Source organism: Typopeltis vanoorti, chromosome 16, assembly GCF_054136105.1.
Source record: "Typopeltis vanoorti isolate ZY-2024b chromosome 16, IOZ_Tvanoo_1.0, whole genome shotgun sequence".
In the NCBI taxonomy this organism is placed as follows: domain Eukaryota; kingdom Metazoa; phylum Arthropoda; class Arachnida; order Uropygi; family Thelyphonidae; genus Typopeltis; species Typopeltis vanoorti.
This window is the reverse complement of record NC_143564.1, coordinates 37,928,101-37,942,371: the sequence shown is the minus strand read 5'-3', so window position 1 is coordinate 37,942,371 and position 14,271 is coordinate 37,928,101. Positions and strand designations below refer to the sequence as shown.

Sequence of the window (14,271 nt, the reverse complement as noted above, 5' to 3'; positions counted from 1 at the left end):
GTCCTACAATTTAAAGTTCCATTGTCTAGTTTCCAATGGCAGCATAATCTGGTTACCTGGGGATTCTTAGCGCCCTCTGCCTTTATGTTTAACTGCTTGCTGCCATAGGTGGTAATAATCTGGCCTTCGAGGAATGTGGACCATTTTGTTTCTGTTTGATTCATCTTGGAAGATAAGGCCATAAATTCACTAAACTGGCTCACTGCAGGTTGATGAATGGCAATATTTTCACATGGGATCGCCAGTCCCAAAACAATCACTGGTCCATGGCTCATTATTCAGTATATTCAGAGCTGCCCTGATATCCAATGGGTAGTAGTCAGGGTTTCCCCCCATCCGCCACCTAGGGGACGTGGTCAGTAGTCCCAAGAATTATAAAATATTTATCCATATATAACAGACCTTACTTCAACTGTGCATGAATTACAGACTCGTATCCATGAACTCCAAATTGCTAGCAAAACAGCTGGCCTAAAGAAGGTCCTAGTTAGTTCAGTAGCTATGTCCAACCAGAAATATTTGAAATCAATAATGATGAATTAAAGATACCAAGAAATTATATACTTGGTTTAATCCTTTATCCAAGTCTAAGCAAACAAAGTTTGCACCTGAAGTATTTTCAGGACTAGGGCAACTCGTATAAGGAGGCTAAGACTTCACATCACTTGCCTTACTATCCCATAATGCAAAGCACATTGCCTTGCAGACATGTATAATGCTATGCATTATGGGAAGGGTCATTACCCCAACCAATTTCGACCTTTCTTGAAGTCTCTTCAGTGGGAGCCAGACCCAGAGGTGATACTGATAATTGGAGTAATGCAGAAGTCATATTTTCATATATGCATTGCCGAAAGGTGTCACACCTTATTATTAAATTACTCTGGATTAGAGAAAGTTAGAAGTTTTTTTCACTTGGTTATACCATAATAATAAGGTGTGACACCTTTTGTTAACTCATATGAAAATATGACTTCTGCATTACTTCAACCTTAGTATCATCTCTGGGTCTGACTCCCACTGAAGAGACCTAAATAAAGGTCGAAACCAGTCTGGGTAGTGACTCTTCCCATAATGCTGTGCATTATGAGAATACTAAGGCAAGTGATGTGAAGTCTTAGCTTCCTTATACAAGTTGCCCTAGTCCTGAAAATACTTCAAGCCCATATTTTGGTTGCTTACACTTGGATAAAGGATTAAATCAAGTATATAATTTCTTGGTATCTTTAATTTATAATATAACCAAGTGAAAAAACTTCTAACAATAATGATGAAATTGCACAAGTTGATCATTACATATACTTAGGACAAAGGATAATGAATGAAACATAATATCACAAAATTAAAAGATGCATGATGCTTGGACGGAAAGCATTTTGAAAATTACAGTCAATATTTAAAAGCCAATTACCATATTGTCTAAAAAGAAAGGTTTTTAATCAATGTAATTTTCCTATATTGACATATGGCTATGAAACATTGAAACTAAATACAAAGGAAATTCAAAAAAAGGAATTGTTGAAGAACTAAAAAGCTAGAAAGAGCCTGTTGGCCATGTGATATTGTCTGTATACCTCATCCATACTTTAGAATTAAGGAGGGCTTGAATTTAGGGCCAAAGTTTGGAAAGATTCCATGTATAAGGTAGCAATGGGGGAAAGTAGGGAATAGATTACTGCACCTTCAGTTTGTTTAATGAGCTGGTTATTCCAGCTAAAATTCCCTGATTTAAGGCAGTGCTTAAAGAAATTGCAAACATCAGGGAGGCATATTTTGCAAGAAGCTCTAGTGTAGCATCCACTGGAACATTAGTGAAAAGTAACAACACATCAAAGCTCACTACACGATCATTATCCTCCATTTGAATGGTCTTTGTAGTGGTTTTAAAGTGTGAGGAGTTTATTATGTAACAATGCCTTGCTGATATGCTTGCTAAGTCTTGGATTCCATATGTTTCCCAAGTTTATAGGTGGAAAACTTTATGGCATCCATGATAGGCTGCAATGGAGCTCCAGGTTTGTATGCCTTAGGATGGACTACTACCTTAGTAAGAAAAAAAGGATACAAAAAAGTATATTCAGTATGGATAACCTAACTGAATATACCTAAAAGCAGATCAGCATAATGCCTTTGAAAAAAAGCCATTTCATCAGGTGAAAGAAAGCCATGGAGCCCATTTCACATCACAAAGACTGTTCCTGAAAGTGGCTTGTGTTCTACATAATCCAGTTAACTGCAGTAGAACTTAAGATGATACCCTACACAAATTTTGGCGCACCATGCTGTCCTCCCACAAGCAATAATCTTAGAACACTGCTGTGGAGAGTTCCGCTGTCATCCTCCACCATATACATGATTCTTTTTGTTCTTGAGGTTGTTTCATTGCATTCTTAACTGAGTGTATTCTTCATGCTAGCTTGAGCTGATGAAATGTTGATGTGTAAATATTTAATGTAGCTATTAAATTGTTTATTTTCTACAGAAATATAAAACATCCTTTTATATTTCTGTTGCTATAGAATATGTAACACTCAATTTGGAGGCAAAAAAGGAACAGTAGCTTATAATGTATTATGATGAGCAACAGTGCACCAAATAAGTGCTATTGACTTTAGACAACAACTAGATTTTGGTTTATGAAAATACATATAGCATCTTCGTATATTTTTAGTGAGGATATGGTAAGTGTAAGTGGTGAGTTATTAAAAGACCCCTCTATGGAGTCCAGGACTCAATGGGAGAAAGCACTTCACACTATATAATCCATGTCTGTCTACACACACTTAATCCATCTTCACACACACACACACACCATGCCATCTACCCCTCGCTAATAGTATTGTTGACTGTTAATTGTGTGTTGTCTGGTCGATTTGCCTAAGCAGGATGAAAAATCTGGAGTAGAACGAGCCGCATGGTGTTACATTGCTAAGCATTAAAGAGAGGTAAATTTCTCATTAAAGAGAGGAAATTTACCTCTCTTTAATGCTTAGCAATGTAACATCACACGGCTCGTTCTACTTTTGAATGATCAATTGTTGTATTCCACCTTGTAAAAACTGTTCCTATCAAGCCAGTGAGGATAGTCTGTTAGTTTCAGACTGAAATATTTGGCAAACATTAAAATATTTTTGTGTTAATGTGTATATAATTCTTAATTAAATGTTTGGTTGAGGAGAATATAATATTTTGTTAGTAAATGTTATGCCTAACTATCGGATGAAAGTATGTATGAGAAGAGAGAGAGAAGAATTTAGCTAAATGGCATTAGTTTGGATTTGGATTTAATTGAATTTGGAAATCTCATAAGGAGGAAAAATATTAAATGAATATCTGTCAGTTGCATAAAGCAAATGTACAGTGAAAGGGAAAGACAGACCATTGGGTATTAGCATCAAAAAAATATATACACTATCTTTCCTTCCCTTTTGAAAAAATGTGAAGATGTGAAAATTTGTGAACATTTTTCACATTTTTGTGAAAATTTTAGACAAGCAGCAGTATTTTAATAATAATATATATTAATATATAATGAAAATAATATCTTTTTTTTTTCCCAGGCATTTTCATGGTTTCATTTCATTATTTAACAAGTGTCGTATTTCAATAAATAACATTGTGATGATATTAACAGTCATGTACTTTGGTTAAGACTATACATTTTCTGTCTTTCTCTTAGTAAAGTTCCAATGGAAATGAGAAAGCCTGGCCATACCACTCCAGGAGGAGCAAGTAGTGGTGTAAGCTCCTTTAAGCAACCTCCCTCAGAACCCAATATTGATTTTGAATTAGACGTTAAAGTTTTTTTTAATAGTGGAAAGTGTGTTCTCCATACAAAAGATCCAATCAAAGAGGATGAACAAGGTCTTAAGAGGTAACACTGTCAATAAAATTTGAAAATAGCATGACAGAATGGTACTTTTGTAAGTTTCCATATCATGTAAAAATAATTTATATAGGTTTATTTGTTCTTTACTGTGTATATATGACTTGTTTATTAAGTGATGTAATGTGAATAACATCTCTATTCTAGTCGGTGGTCTATGAGTTCAAATCCTACTGTGAACATGATTGTTTGTAAATGTTTTAGGAGGTAGATGAATTTGGATCCTCCGGTATACTCTCGTTTATAGATAGTTTGAATTGATTCGAAATATTTCCATATTCATTCTCTGAACAGGGCTTTTGTATCACCTAACCCTCACTCAAATGGTACTAATTAGGTTTAGAACTTTTTGTGCATAGGATTCACATACAAAAAATATCATCTTTATAATAATAGAAGTTAAGTTATCTTTATAATATACTATATATTTGATAATACCCCATCTTGACTACTGTGCACAGATCTGGGTGCCAGGGTTTCTTGGTGATGGAGAGGAGGTAGAGAGGATCCAGAGGCAAGTGACCAAGATAGTAGCTGATCTATGGAATGAACCTTACAAGAATAGGTTGAAGATTTGTTGGTTACAGAAATTGGTTGATAAGCAGAAAAGGGGTGATATGATTGAGATTTTCAAATTACTGAGGGGTTTTTACAAGATTAATTCAGAGGAAATGTTTCAGAACAGGTGTGGTGGTGGGAGAACTAGCAGCTATCCATGGAAATTGAGCAAGAGTGTAGTTAGCAAAGGTGTTAGAACTAGGTTTTTTTACTTGGAGAGTGGTAAATGAGTGGAATAAGCTGCCAGAGCCTGTTGTGGGTATCATGACTGTGAAAGAGTTCAAAGCAAAGTATGATCGACACTGTGCAATTGCTGAATAGTTTTTGACATGATGTTAAGACCTCCCTCAATAAGTCTGAGGACTCCTTGGAGTTGCCCACAATATGATAATAAGTTGCTTTGTACTTCCACATATACTCCCTTCTTAAATAACAATGAAGATAATGACTATGGAACAACTTATCACCAAATCCAATACTCTCAAACTCCTGGATCCTACCAGCACATGGAAGGTACCGGAGATTTGAGAGTTTAGATCACTCAAATTCCATTTCTTTTCCACCTTGAGCTCTTTCTTCCATCCAATTTATATTCCCAAAGTCGAGGTGTTCCATAGTCATTATTTGCACTGTCTTTATTAAACTTATTTGGCAATCCATATCCACTTTTGTCAACAGGCCACTGGCTACAGCGGCAAAACAACTATAAGCAATAATTCTTAATTCCATAACCAAGATAACTACTTTGTATCCATTTGTGAGCTTGATCATGCAGTCTTGACTTAAGAGATGATTAAGCATTTGGAATTGTTATTTAAGAAGGGAGTATATGTGGAAGTACAAAGCAAATGATTATGACAAACTCGGGAGGCAGTTTGGAATGGTGACAAATTTCAAAATGGGAAATTGGACGTTAAGAATTATTGCTTTAATAAAGACAAGAAATTGCAAGGGAAAGACATTAGTGATTCATGAGAAATGGTCAAGGATATTTAATGAAAGTGGTATCAAATTGCATGCAGAGTCTGAAGGATAAATCAGGTGAAAGTTAAATGGATGAGTAGGCATCATTAAGGAGGAAATGCCAAAGAAGAAAATGTTATGGAGGTGTATGTGAGGAGAAAGTGGTCAGCAGGTTCATGAGCAGTATAAAGGATGAAAGCAAGTAGGGTGACTAACACAGAGAAGAAAAAAATCAGATTAATCAGAAGAAATTAGCCAAGTAGGCTAAAGTTAATCCCAAAGAATTCTTTCACTGTGTACATGAATGTAAGAAGAATGATTATGGAAAGTTAACTTTGATGTATGCTTGGTGGTGGGGACATAGGAGGAGCAGAAGAAATTATTCAATTACTAAATGATCAATTTGGGATTGTGTGTCATCCAGTTGGATATAATGCAGTGACTGATGGGACAGAGATCAATATGAGAATAGAGGTAGATGAACTGGAACTTTTTCAGATATCAAAAAATCTAAATTTTAATACAGTCATAGTATTGAATGAGATATCAACCCATGTTTTATGGGAGAGTGCATCAGAATATCTTCCCAGACAGTACTGGTTTATTTCATTCTTATTCATTTTCTATGCTTTTCATTGCTCTTCTTCTTCTTTTGAGTCTTTTTTGCTATCCTGTCTTCCAGACCACCATTATTGTGATCCAACACCTTGCTGCTGTGTTTTCCATGTGGACCCATGGATATCTGAAAGGTGGGATCTCGTAGTCTTATACTACTTTTGCCTCTACTTCAGAAAGACAGATAGCCCTGGATGGCCCACCCAGGTTTGTTTGGCTAGTGGGATTGTCTGCAAGGATCAGTGGTGTTGCAGCAAGTCTCCTTCTCCTTCTCCCCAGAGCCCAAAGAGAAGGAGACTTGCTGTAGTACTGGTATGGCATCCTTGGTGATCCTGGTGTTTTACTCTTAAGTGCAATTATTCCTTGCTGGAGTGGGGGGAAGCCATGTGTGACTCCACGGTGGGTGGGAAGCCCTGGCACTGAATCAAACTCCCTTTGAGAATGAATAATTTTTTTTCATCCTCTTATTTATCCAAGGGTTACTATTGCAACATCAATGAAAAACCGAAACAAGAAACAGAAAACATCAAAGACAGTAATAACAATGCCAACCTTTTGTTTCTTGTTTTGGTTTTCCATTGATGTTGCAATAGTAACCCTTGGATAAATAAGAGAAGATTTTTGTAGAAAAAAATTCTGAATATTCTTCTAGAAACAACAACTCAGGCACAATCAGAGCATCTCCTTCATGCAATGTCTATTGGAGGAATACCTTTGACAGTTACCCCTCACAACACTTTGAACTACTCTTGAGGAGTAATAGCAAACTTGGATTATTATGATTGTCTGGGTTGGAGATGAATTTTGTTCCCTGGTATGAGACCACTTTCCATTTACCGGATATATATGAGGTGGCTTGAAAATGTTCCATGTTTGGTTTCTAGGCAGTGTTTTTTGGAGTTTTTTCAGGATTTTGTATGTGGTTGGTACAGTAAGTTAGTATCAGATAAGATGAATTTAACAGGCTTGTTTCAATTTTCTTTGAGCTTAAGGTAGAAAATAAAACTAATAAGGGGAGAAATTCATTTGGAAAATAATAATAATAATAAACCAATAATACTAATTCAGCAGTGTGTATGATAAGGTATCACCTTATCATAATAGAGTGTATGATAAGTGTTATATGAATCATATATGCATTGGGGACAATGAAACTTGCTACACTTGATTGCTAATTTTATATAGCTATCTATAGAAACTGTATATGTGACATTTCTTATTATATTAATATTATATATATATATATATATATATATATATATAAATACACACACACTTTCATAGAGCTTTCGTAGTGACACTGTCCTTTGGTTGTGGAATGATCTGGGAGGTGAAGAATCTTTCTCAGAGTTATATAAATCAAGTGGATATTAGATCCAGCATTATTTCAAAGCCAAATGTAGAAACTATGAAAGTTTCATAAAAAGAGTTGACCAGAGAGGTTTCGGTAATACACTCTCCAGCATTCATGAGTTGCCCTAGCACAGACCACTTAGAAGATTTTAATAAATCTTTCTCATAGTTTTGCAGTTGATGGTGATTTACTTGATCTCATACAGATATGGGAGGCAAAAATAGGCAAACAATTAGTGATCATAATATACTATGCAGATGTGATTAACCTGCCCTATTAGAGCATTAATTAGGTATCATAGATGCCAAGTTGATTTGCTATGACAGGCAGTTGAGCCTAACATGTAAGGAGACTTCCTTTAGTGTTTGGAGTTTAATTTAAAAAAAAAAAAAAAAAATCCTAGCTTATCTTTTAATCTTGGTTTTGGAAATCACTAGAAAGTCAAAAAGTGGAATAAGAAAGCATGTCACTTTATGTAAGATCTGTATTTTGAAACATTAAAATATCCCAGAGATGGTCAAATGTTAAAATTTATGGGAAATGTCATATTAGAGAATTTTGAATTTCCTGTCATAAATGAAATAACAACAACAACAAAAAAAAGATTATTTTAAAAAAAAAATAAGGTAAGAAAACTTTTTTTTCTATTCATATTCTGAATGTCAGTGTATTTTCATTGTATGCAAAGTGTAGAGTTGGATCGAGAACAAAGATTGTTTATAATTAGTTTAGTTTAATCCTTTATCCAAGTGTGAGCAAACAAAGTTTGCACCTGAAAGTATCTTCAGGACTGGGGTAAGATAGTACAACACCGGGCAACTCGTTGCAAAGGTGGAGAAAGCTCTCATCATTCCTATCTCAGTATCTCCCATAATGCAAAGCACATCTCTTTGCGGATATGTGTGATGCTATGCATTAAGGCAAGGGCCACTACCCACTGACAAGACCTCAATAAAGGTCGAAACCAGATGGGTAGTGGCCCTTGCCTTAATGCATAGCATTACACATATCTGCAAGGAGATGTGCTTTGCATTATGGGAGATACTGAGATCGAAGTGATGAGAACTTTCTCCACCTTTGCAACGAGTGGCCCGGTGTTGTACCTTACCCCAGTCCTGAAGATACTTTCAGGTGCAAACTTTGTTTGCTCACACTTGGATAAAGGATTAAACTAAACTTATTATAGTCTAACCAAGTGAAAAATAAACTCTCAAAGATTGTTTACATTCAATAATTTCTTTAAAAAAAAAATTACTGATTGCTACATATGCCTTTCTCTTATATTTCAAGATCACAAAGATCATAAAATCATTCTCTTGCTATACACATAGTTACCTTCCTGTTCATCAAGTAACCAATTCCTGAAATTAATAGTATTTTAAAAGTAAATTGTTTTTAAATTCCTTGAAGTACTTTAATATATCTTGCTTTTGCCATTTTATGAAAGTACAACATTGAAACAGTTTTCAAAGCACTTGTGTTAGATAAAAATCCCCCCCCCCTACTACCATATAACTAAACTGGCATCCCAAGAGATATTGACAACTGTAAAAATAGGACTACCTATTCCAAGAAAAATGTCACATGCCAGGCTCCCACTAAGATGCATGTATGATAGATAGAGCCTGGCACGAATATGCTAAGTGTATTAAAGAACTACTGATTGTTCAATGAAAGTCTTACAAGTGGAAAAATCTCTGAGGTTGGATAAATTGTGCCAAAACAAGGGCAGTAATATAATGAAAGCATTAAATTATAGACCTCCAGTTAAGATTTAAGAATTTATAATTTATTTATAAATTTATATACAGAATAGGACACATGAGAGTGAGGTTATTTATCAAGCATGGATTTTTTAAAGATTGTTGTGCTTTCATAATCTAGTCACATTTTATAATAAAGCAGCAAGATTAATTAATGCAGAAATTCTTTTTGAATTTGCATATGAGAGTTTTGCCACACAAGGTAATATTTTATGTTGCAATGATACCAAGCTATTGGATCAGATTGGCTATTTTACAAATACCAAATAAGTGTATATGGATATGCAGTACTAAGGAGTAGGAAAATAACGAGCAGGATTTTACTGGGCCCAGGTACATTGCATTACTATTCATCCATTATATCAGTTGTTTCAAAATGATATATAACTGCATGGGATTATTAGGAATGGTACTGATTTAGTAAATCTTCATTAAGATTTAAATAGGCTGGTATAATGGAGTTATATAACTAAATGTGAGGTTTTAAACTTGGGAATAAGTCACATATAGAAGTGCTGTGTAATCTAGCGGAGACCATATGCTAAATCATCTTTACTTTGGTTTTTGACAAGTTGTGTTTCAGAACACACCTTAGAAAGGTGATAAAAACAGTCCAGAGGATTGCTGTGGCTGTGAAGAGGAGATGTTGTGGTCCCATTATATACAAGAGATGGGAGGATCTGAAAAGTTCTGCTGAACACCTAGAACAAAATAATATTAAAGCAACTGATATAACAACAAGAAAGAACATATCTTTTCTCTAAGTGTTGCACGGTGATCAGCATTCATTTTGAAAATTATGGACTTTACAACTGTGTTATAAATAACTATTTTTAATTTCACAACGTTTCAACCTTCATATCAAGGTCATCATCTGGAGTATATAAAAATATATAAGGACAAGCTGAGCTACATTTCATAGAGTAAGCTAAAGAAACAATGATATGATCACCGGTTATTCTACTGGCATGACCTCTAGTGAAAAAAAAAAAAAAAGACAGGTAAAATTAAAAATTAATTAAATATTTAGAAACTACATCAAAGCTAAATTCTGTTTAAGATAACATGGGGGAAACAGTCTTTCGTATTGATAGTTTTCTTACAGTAACAATGATGTCCCATTTTTTAACGTGACAGTTGTTATATCAGATTTAAGATTCTGGATTATCTACAGTCCTGTTTATAGTTAGCTCTTAGGAAGAAAGGTTCTGTGGGTAGAATGTTTATACAAATATTTAATGTCATTGACATTAAATATTTGTTAGTCACAATAGTTCCCCCCCCCTCCCTTCCAGAATTTTCTTCAAAATCTCTGGATAATGCAGCTTCGCTTGTGATTCAAACATTATGTAGGTTATTTCTCTTTTTTGAAATGCTCAAACCATTCAGCACTAGTGTGGAATTCTTCTTCTTCTTTTCCATCATTGATAGCTCTTTCTTTCAAGATTGCAAAAAGACTTAATGCTTTTGATTTAATAAAGACAGTGTTTAGCGGGATCCGTTTTTGGTTACAATTTTTGATCTATAGAAAGAAGTTTCTCTAATTCAATCGTTATAATACTTTGATTTCGAGTGGTCTGCATGCATGATGAACTTGAAACAGTCTTACCGTTCTCTTTGTATTCAGCAGCTTTGCTTAAAATTGCTCTTATAGTTGATTCACCGATTTTTGTGTTCTTGTCCTATCTCTGCTCTGGACTCGCCTTGTTCATTTTTCTTTATTATTCCAAGTTTTTATTCCAATGAGATTACTTTTCGAATCATTTTCACACTTCCACTTTTTTGCTCGCTAATTCTTTTACTCATGATGAAAAGCTGGGAAAATACTTTAAATAAAAAAATTAAGGAAAACAGTTACAAAGGAGGGACGAGATATAATCATCAAAAGGTTCTGTAATTAACAGATGAATTACATTTTTACGGTAAATTTGGAACACAGTGTACATGGAAATAGTGTAGTACGCCATTAAAATTCACTTTGTGAAATGTTTAAAATCGGTAACTAAATTATTTCATCCTGGAGAGTGGTTTTTTAAAATTAGCCATAAAAATGTACAGAGAGAAAAATTTTTCTCTTGGAAATAGACAACAAAATTAGCAAAGCTGGTATGGTAGGAAGTCGACTAAATTAATTTATATGGAATAACAGAAAAATTAATCAAAATACAAGACAGTCCTCAAACAATTTTAACTTATGGATTTGAGAGCTGGGTTAGAAATAAAACTCTTGATCAAAGTCTGGAGACCACAGATATGAGAGTCCCGAGAAAGATTAGGAGACTGAACAGATGACATCAATGGCAGTATCATATAAAAAATGAGGATATTACAAATGAATTTGACACCATTAGCATTCGGGAATGTGTTAGCAGAGCTAGTCTCACTTTTTACAACACACAAATCCCCAGACGGATTCATCTTCTTAGACTGATATTTACTATTACCCTTTTCTGGAATAAACAGTCACGTCAGCTTTTTCATCCTACTCTTTCAATTAAGATATTACTTTACAGCCATCCAGCTACTAACTTACATTTGCTTCTTCCCCTTCTGTTCCATTTGTTTATATTTTATGAAGAAACTTCTAATAATCTGTTCCTCAACTATGACTTTCATATACATATATATATATATATATAGAGAGAGAGAGAGCGTTTCTTTGTCCTTAACCCATATCAACAGTCAGCACTAATGCGAAGCTCTGTAATCTTTCATGTGTGATTAGCATTGAAAAATAATATTCATAATGCCAAGAGATGTATTACAGGAAGTAGATTCTGAGGGTATCACTTTGTAATAATTACATGCACTTCCTATTTATTTATCATTTGCATTCTTGGGCAATGAATTCCATGCATCTACTAATTCCCATGCACAAAATGTCTTCTTCATGGTTGATCTATTTACAATCTATTTTCCTTGACTTCTGGAAAATATCCCCTACAAGATGCCCATCCAGTAAACATCTCTACAATTTATGTATCAATTAAATAACCCTATTCTGCTTCTGTCTGTCAGATTACACAAATTAAATTAACTCTCAATCTATGCTTGATGTTTCACAGTCCTGATATCATCTTTGTTATTGACCTAGAACACTTTCTAAAATTTCTTCAACCCTCCCCACTCTCAAAAATCCAATGCAAGCAGATAATTCAGAGGTATTTTTATCAAGACTTTATGAGGGGGATCTGGAAAGTTCTGATAAACACCTAGAACAAAGCAATATTAAAGCAACTGATATAACCACAAGAAAGAACATACTAGTAGCAGAATAATCAAAGTAACTTATATGTTCTTGTTCTTTCTTCATTTTCGAAATTATGGACTTTACAACCGTGTTATAAATAACCATTTTTATTTTCCTGATGTTTCGACCATCATATCAAGGTCATCATCTGGAGTATATACAAGGACAAGCTGAGTTACATTTCACACAGTAAGCTAAAGAAACGATGATTTGATCACCGGTTATTCTACTGGCATGACCTCTAGTGAGAAAAAAAAAAGATACAGATAAAATTTTAAATTAATTAAATATTTAGAAACTACATCATAGCTAAATTCTATTTAAGATAACATGGGAGAAAGGTTCAGACTTTGTGCTGTTTACCCTGACACAAAACTCTGGGCATTCATACAGGGACTTGATGGCAGCTAATAGTTGACCATCCACTCCATATTCCTGTACTACTTGCCAAAGCTTATCCTGAGGAACCCGGTCATATGCCTTCTCCAAGTCCACAAAACATGTGTAGACATTCTTGGCATATTCCCAAGATTTCTCAAAGACTTGCCTTGAAGTGAAAATTTGGTCAGTTGTGCTTCTACCAGGACGAAAGCCACAAAAAAATTAAATAAAAAATACAAATAAAATTTAAAAATTAATTAATTATTCAGTAACTACAGCAAGCTATGTTCTGTTTAAGATAACATTAGAGAAACATTCTTTCATATAGATAGTATTCTTACAGTAACAATGATGTCCTAATTTAACATGACAATTGTTATATTAAATTTAAGATTCTGGATTATCTACAGTCCTGTTTATAGTTAATTCTTAGGGAGAAAGGTTCTGTGGGTAGAATATGTGCCTTCCATATGCTTGGGATTTTTAGACCATCATTATTGTTCAGATTGGAGTGGTTGATAAGAATCTCATAGGCTTACTTATATTTGTGTTCATACCATGTTTCAGTGTGATGTAAACAACTGGTGCTTTTCCAGTCAATTCTATGTAAAGTGTTCAGGGCATGATCAGAAAGGCCAGCTTCACCACAGTTATTATATTTAATGTGTCGTTTATGTTCCTTTTTGTCTGATAGAAATTGTGCGTTCTGTTTCCCCTATATATGGTAGATTACAGGTGCAATAAATACGGTATACTCAAGGGTGGGCCAGCAGAGGGAGTGGGTCTTTGGATGAGTTGAGTAAGCTTTTTAATTTTGCAGGAGGTTTAAAGGTAGCTTTAAGGTTGTATTTCTGTAGTATTCTGTTTATTTTATCTGGTGTCCCTTTAATGTAAGGAATGATTATAGTTTTATTGTCATCTAGTTTATCTTTGTTCTTTATTGAGGTCTTGTAGAGAATTTTGTTGATAGCGTTTTGGTTGTAACCATTTTTTAGGAAAGTATCGCTGATAACTTTAAATTCATCTTTAAGTGCTTTTTCATTGGAGCAAATCTTCAAAGGCCTGTTTTTTAGAATATTAATGACACCTAGTTTTTGTATTGTACAAAAACTAGGTGTCATTAATACACAAACAACACAAAAACTAGGTGTCGTTAATATTCTAAAAAACAGGGCTTTGAAGATCTGCTCCAATGAACAAGCACTGAAAGGCAAAGTTAAAGTTATTAGCAATACTTTTCTAAAAAAATGGTTACAGCCAAAACACCATTAACAAAATTCTCTACAAGATCTCAATAAAAAACAAAGATAAACCAAACTACAATAAAACTATAACAATTCCTTACATTAAAGGGACATCAGATAAAATAAACAGAATACTACAGAAATACAACCTCAAAGCCACCTTTAAACCTCCTGCAAAATTAAAAAGCTTACTCAACTCATCTAAAGACCTACTCCCTCTGCTGGCCCACCCTGGAGTAAACTGTATTTATTGCATC

The 14,271-nt window shown here is 34.3% G+C and overlaps 1 protein-coding gene across 1 annotated transcript in view; it reads left to right on the top strand.

The window, feature by feature from the left end:
- The window catches only part of tweek (transmembrane protein KIAA1109 homolog tweek), a 1,221,702-nt gene that overhangs the window by 819,319 nt on the left and 388,112 nt on the right, over positions 1-14,271 (top strand). The window contains 1 exon segment of the mRNA XM_090406645.1: positions 3,680-3,874. Coding sequence (XP_090262771.1) covers positions 3,680-3,874 — 195 coding nt within the window.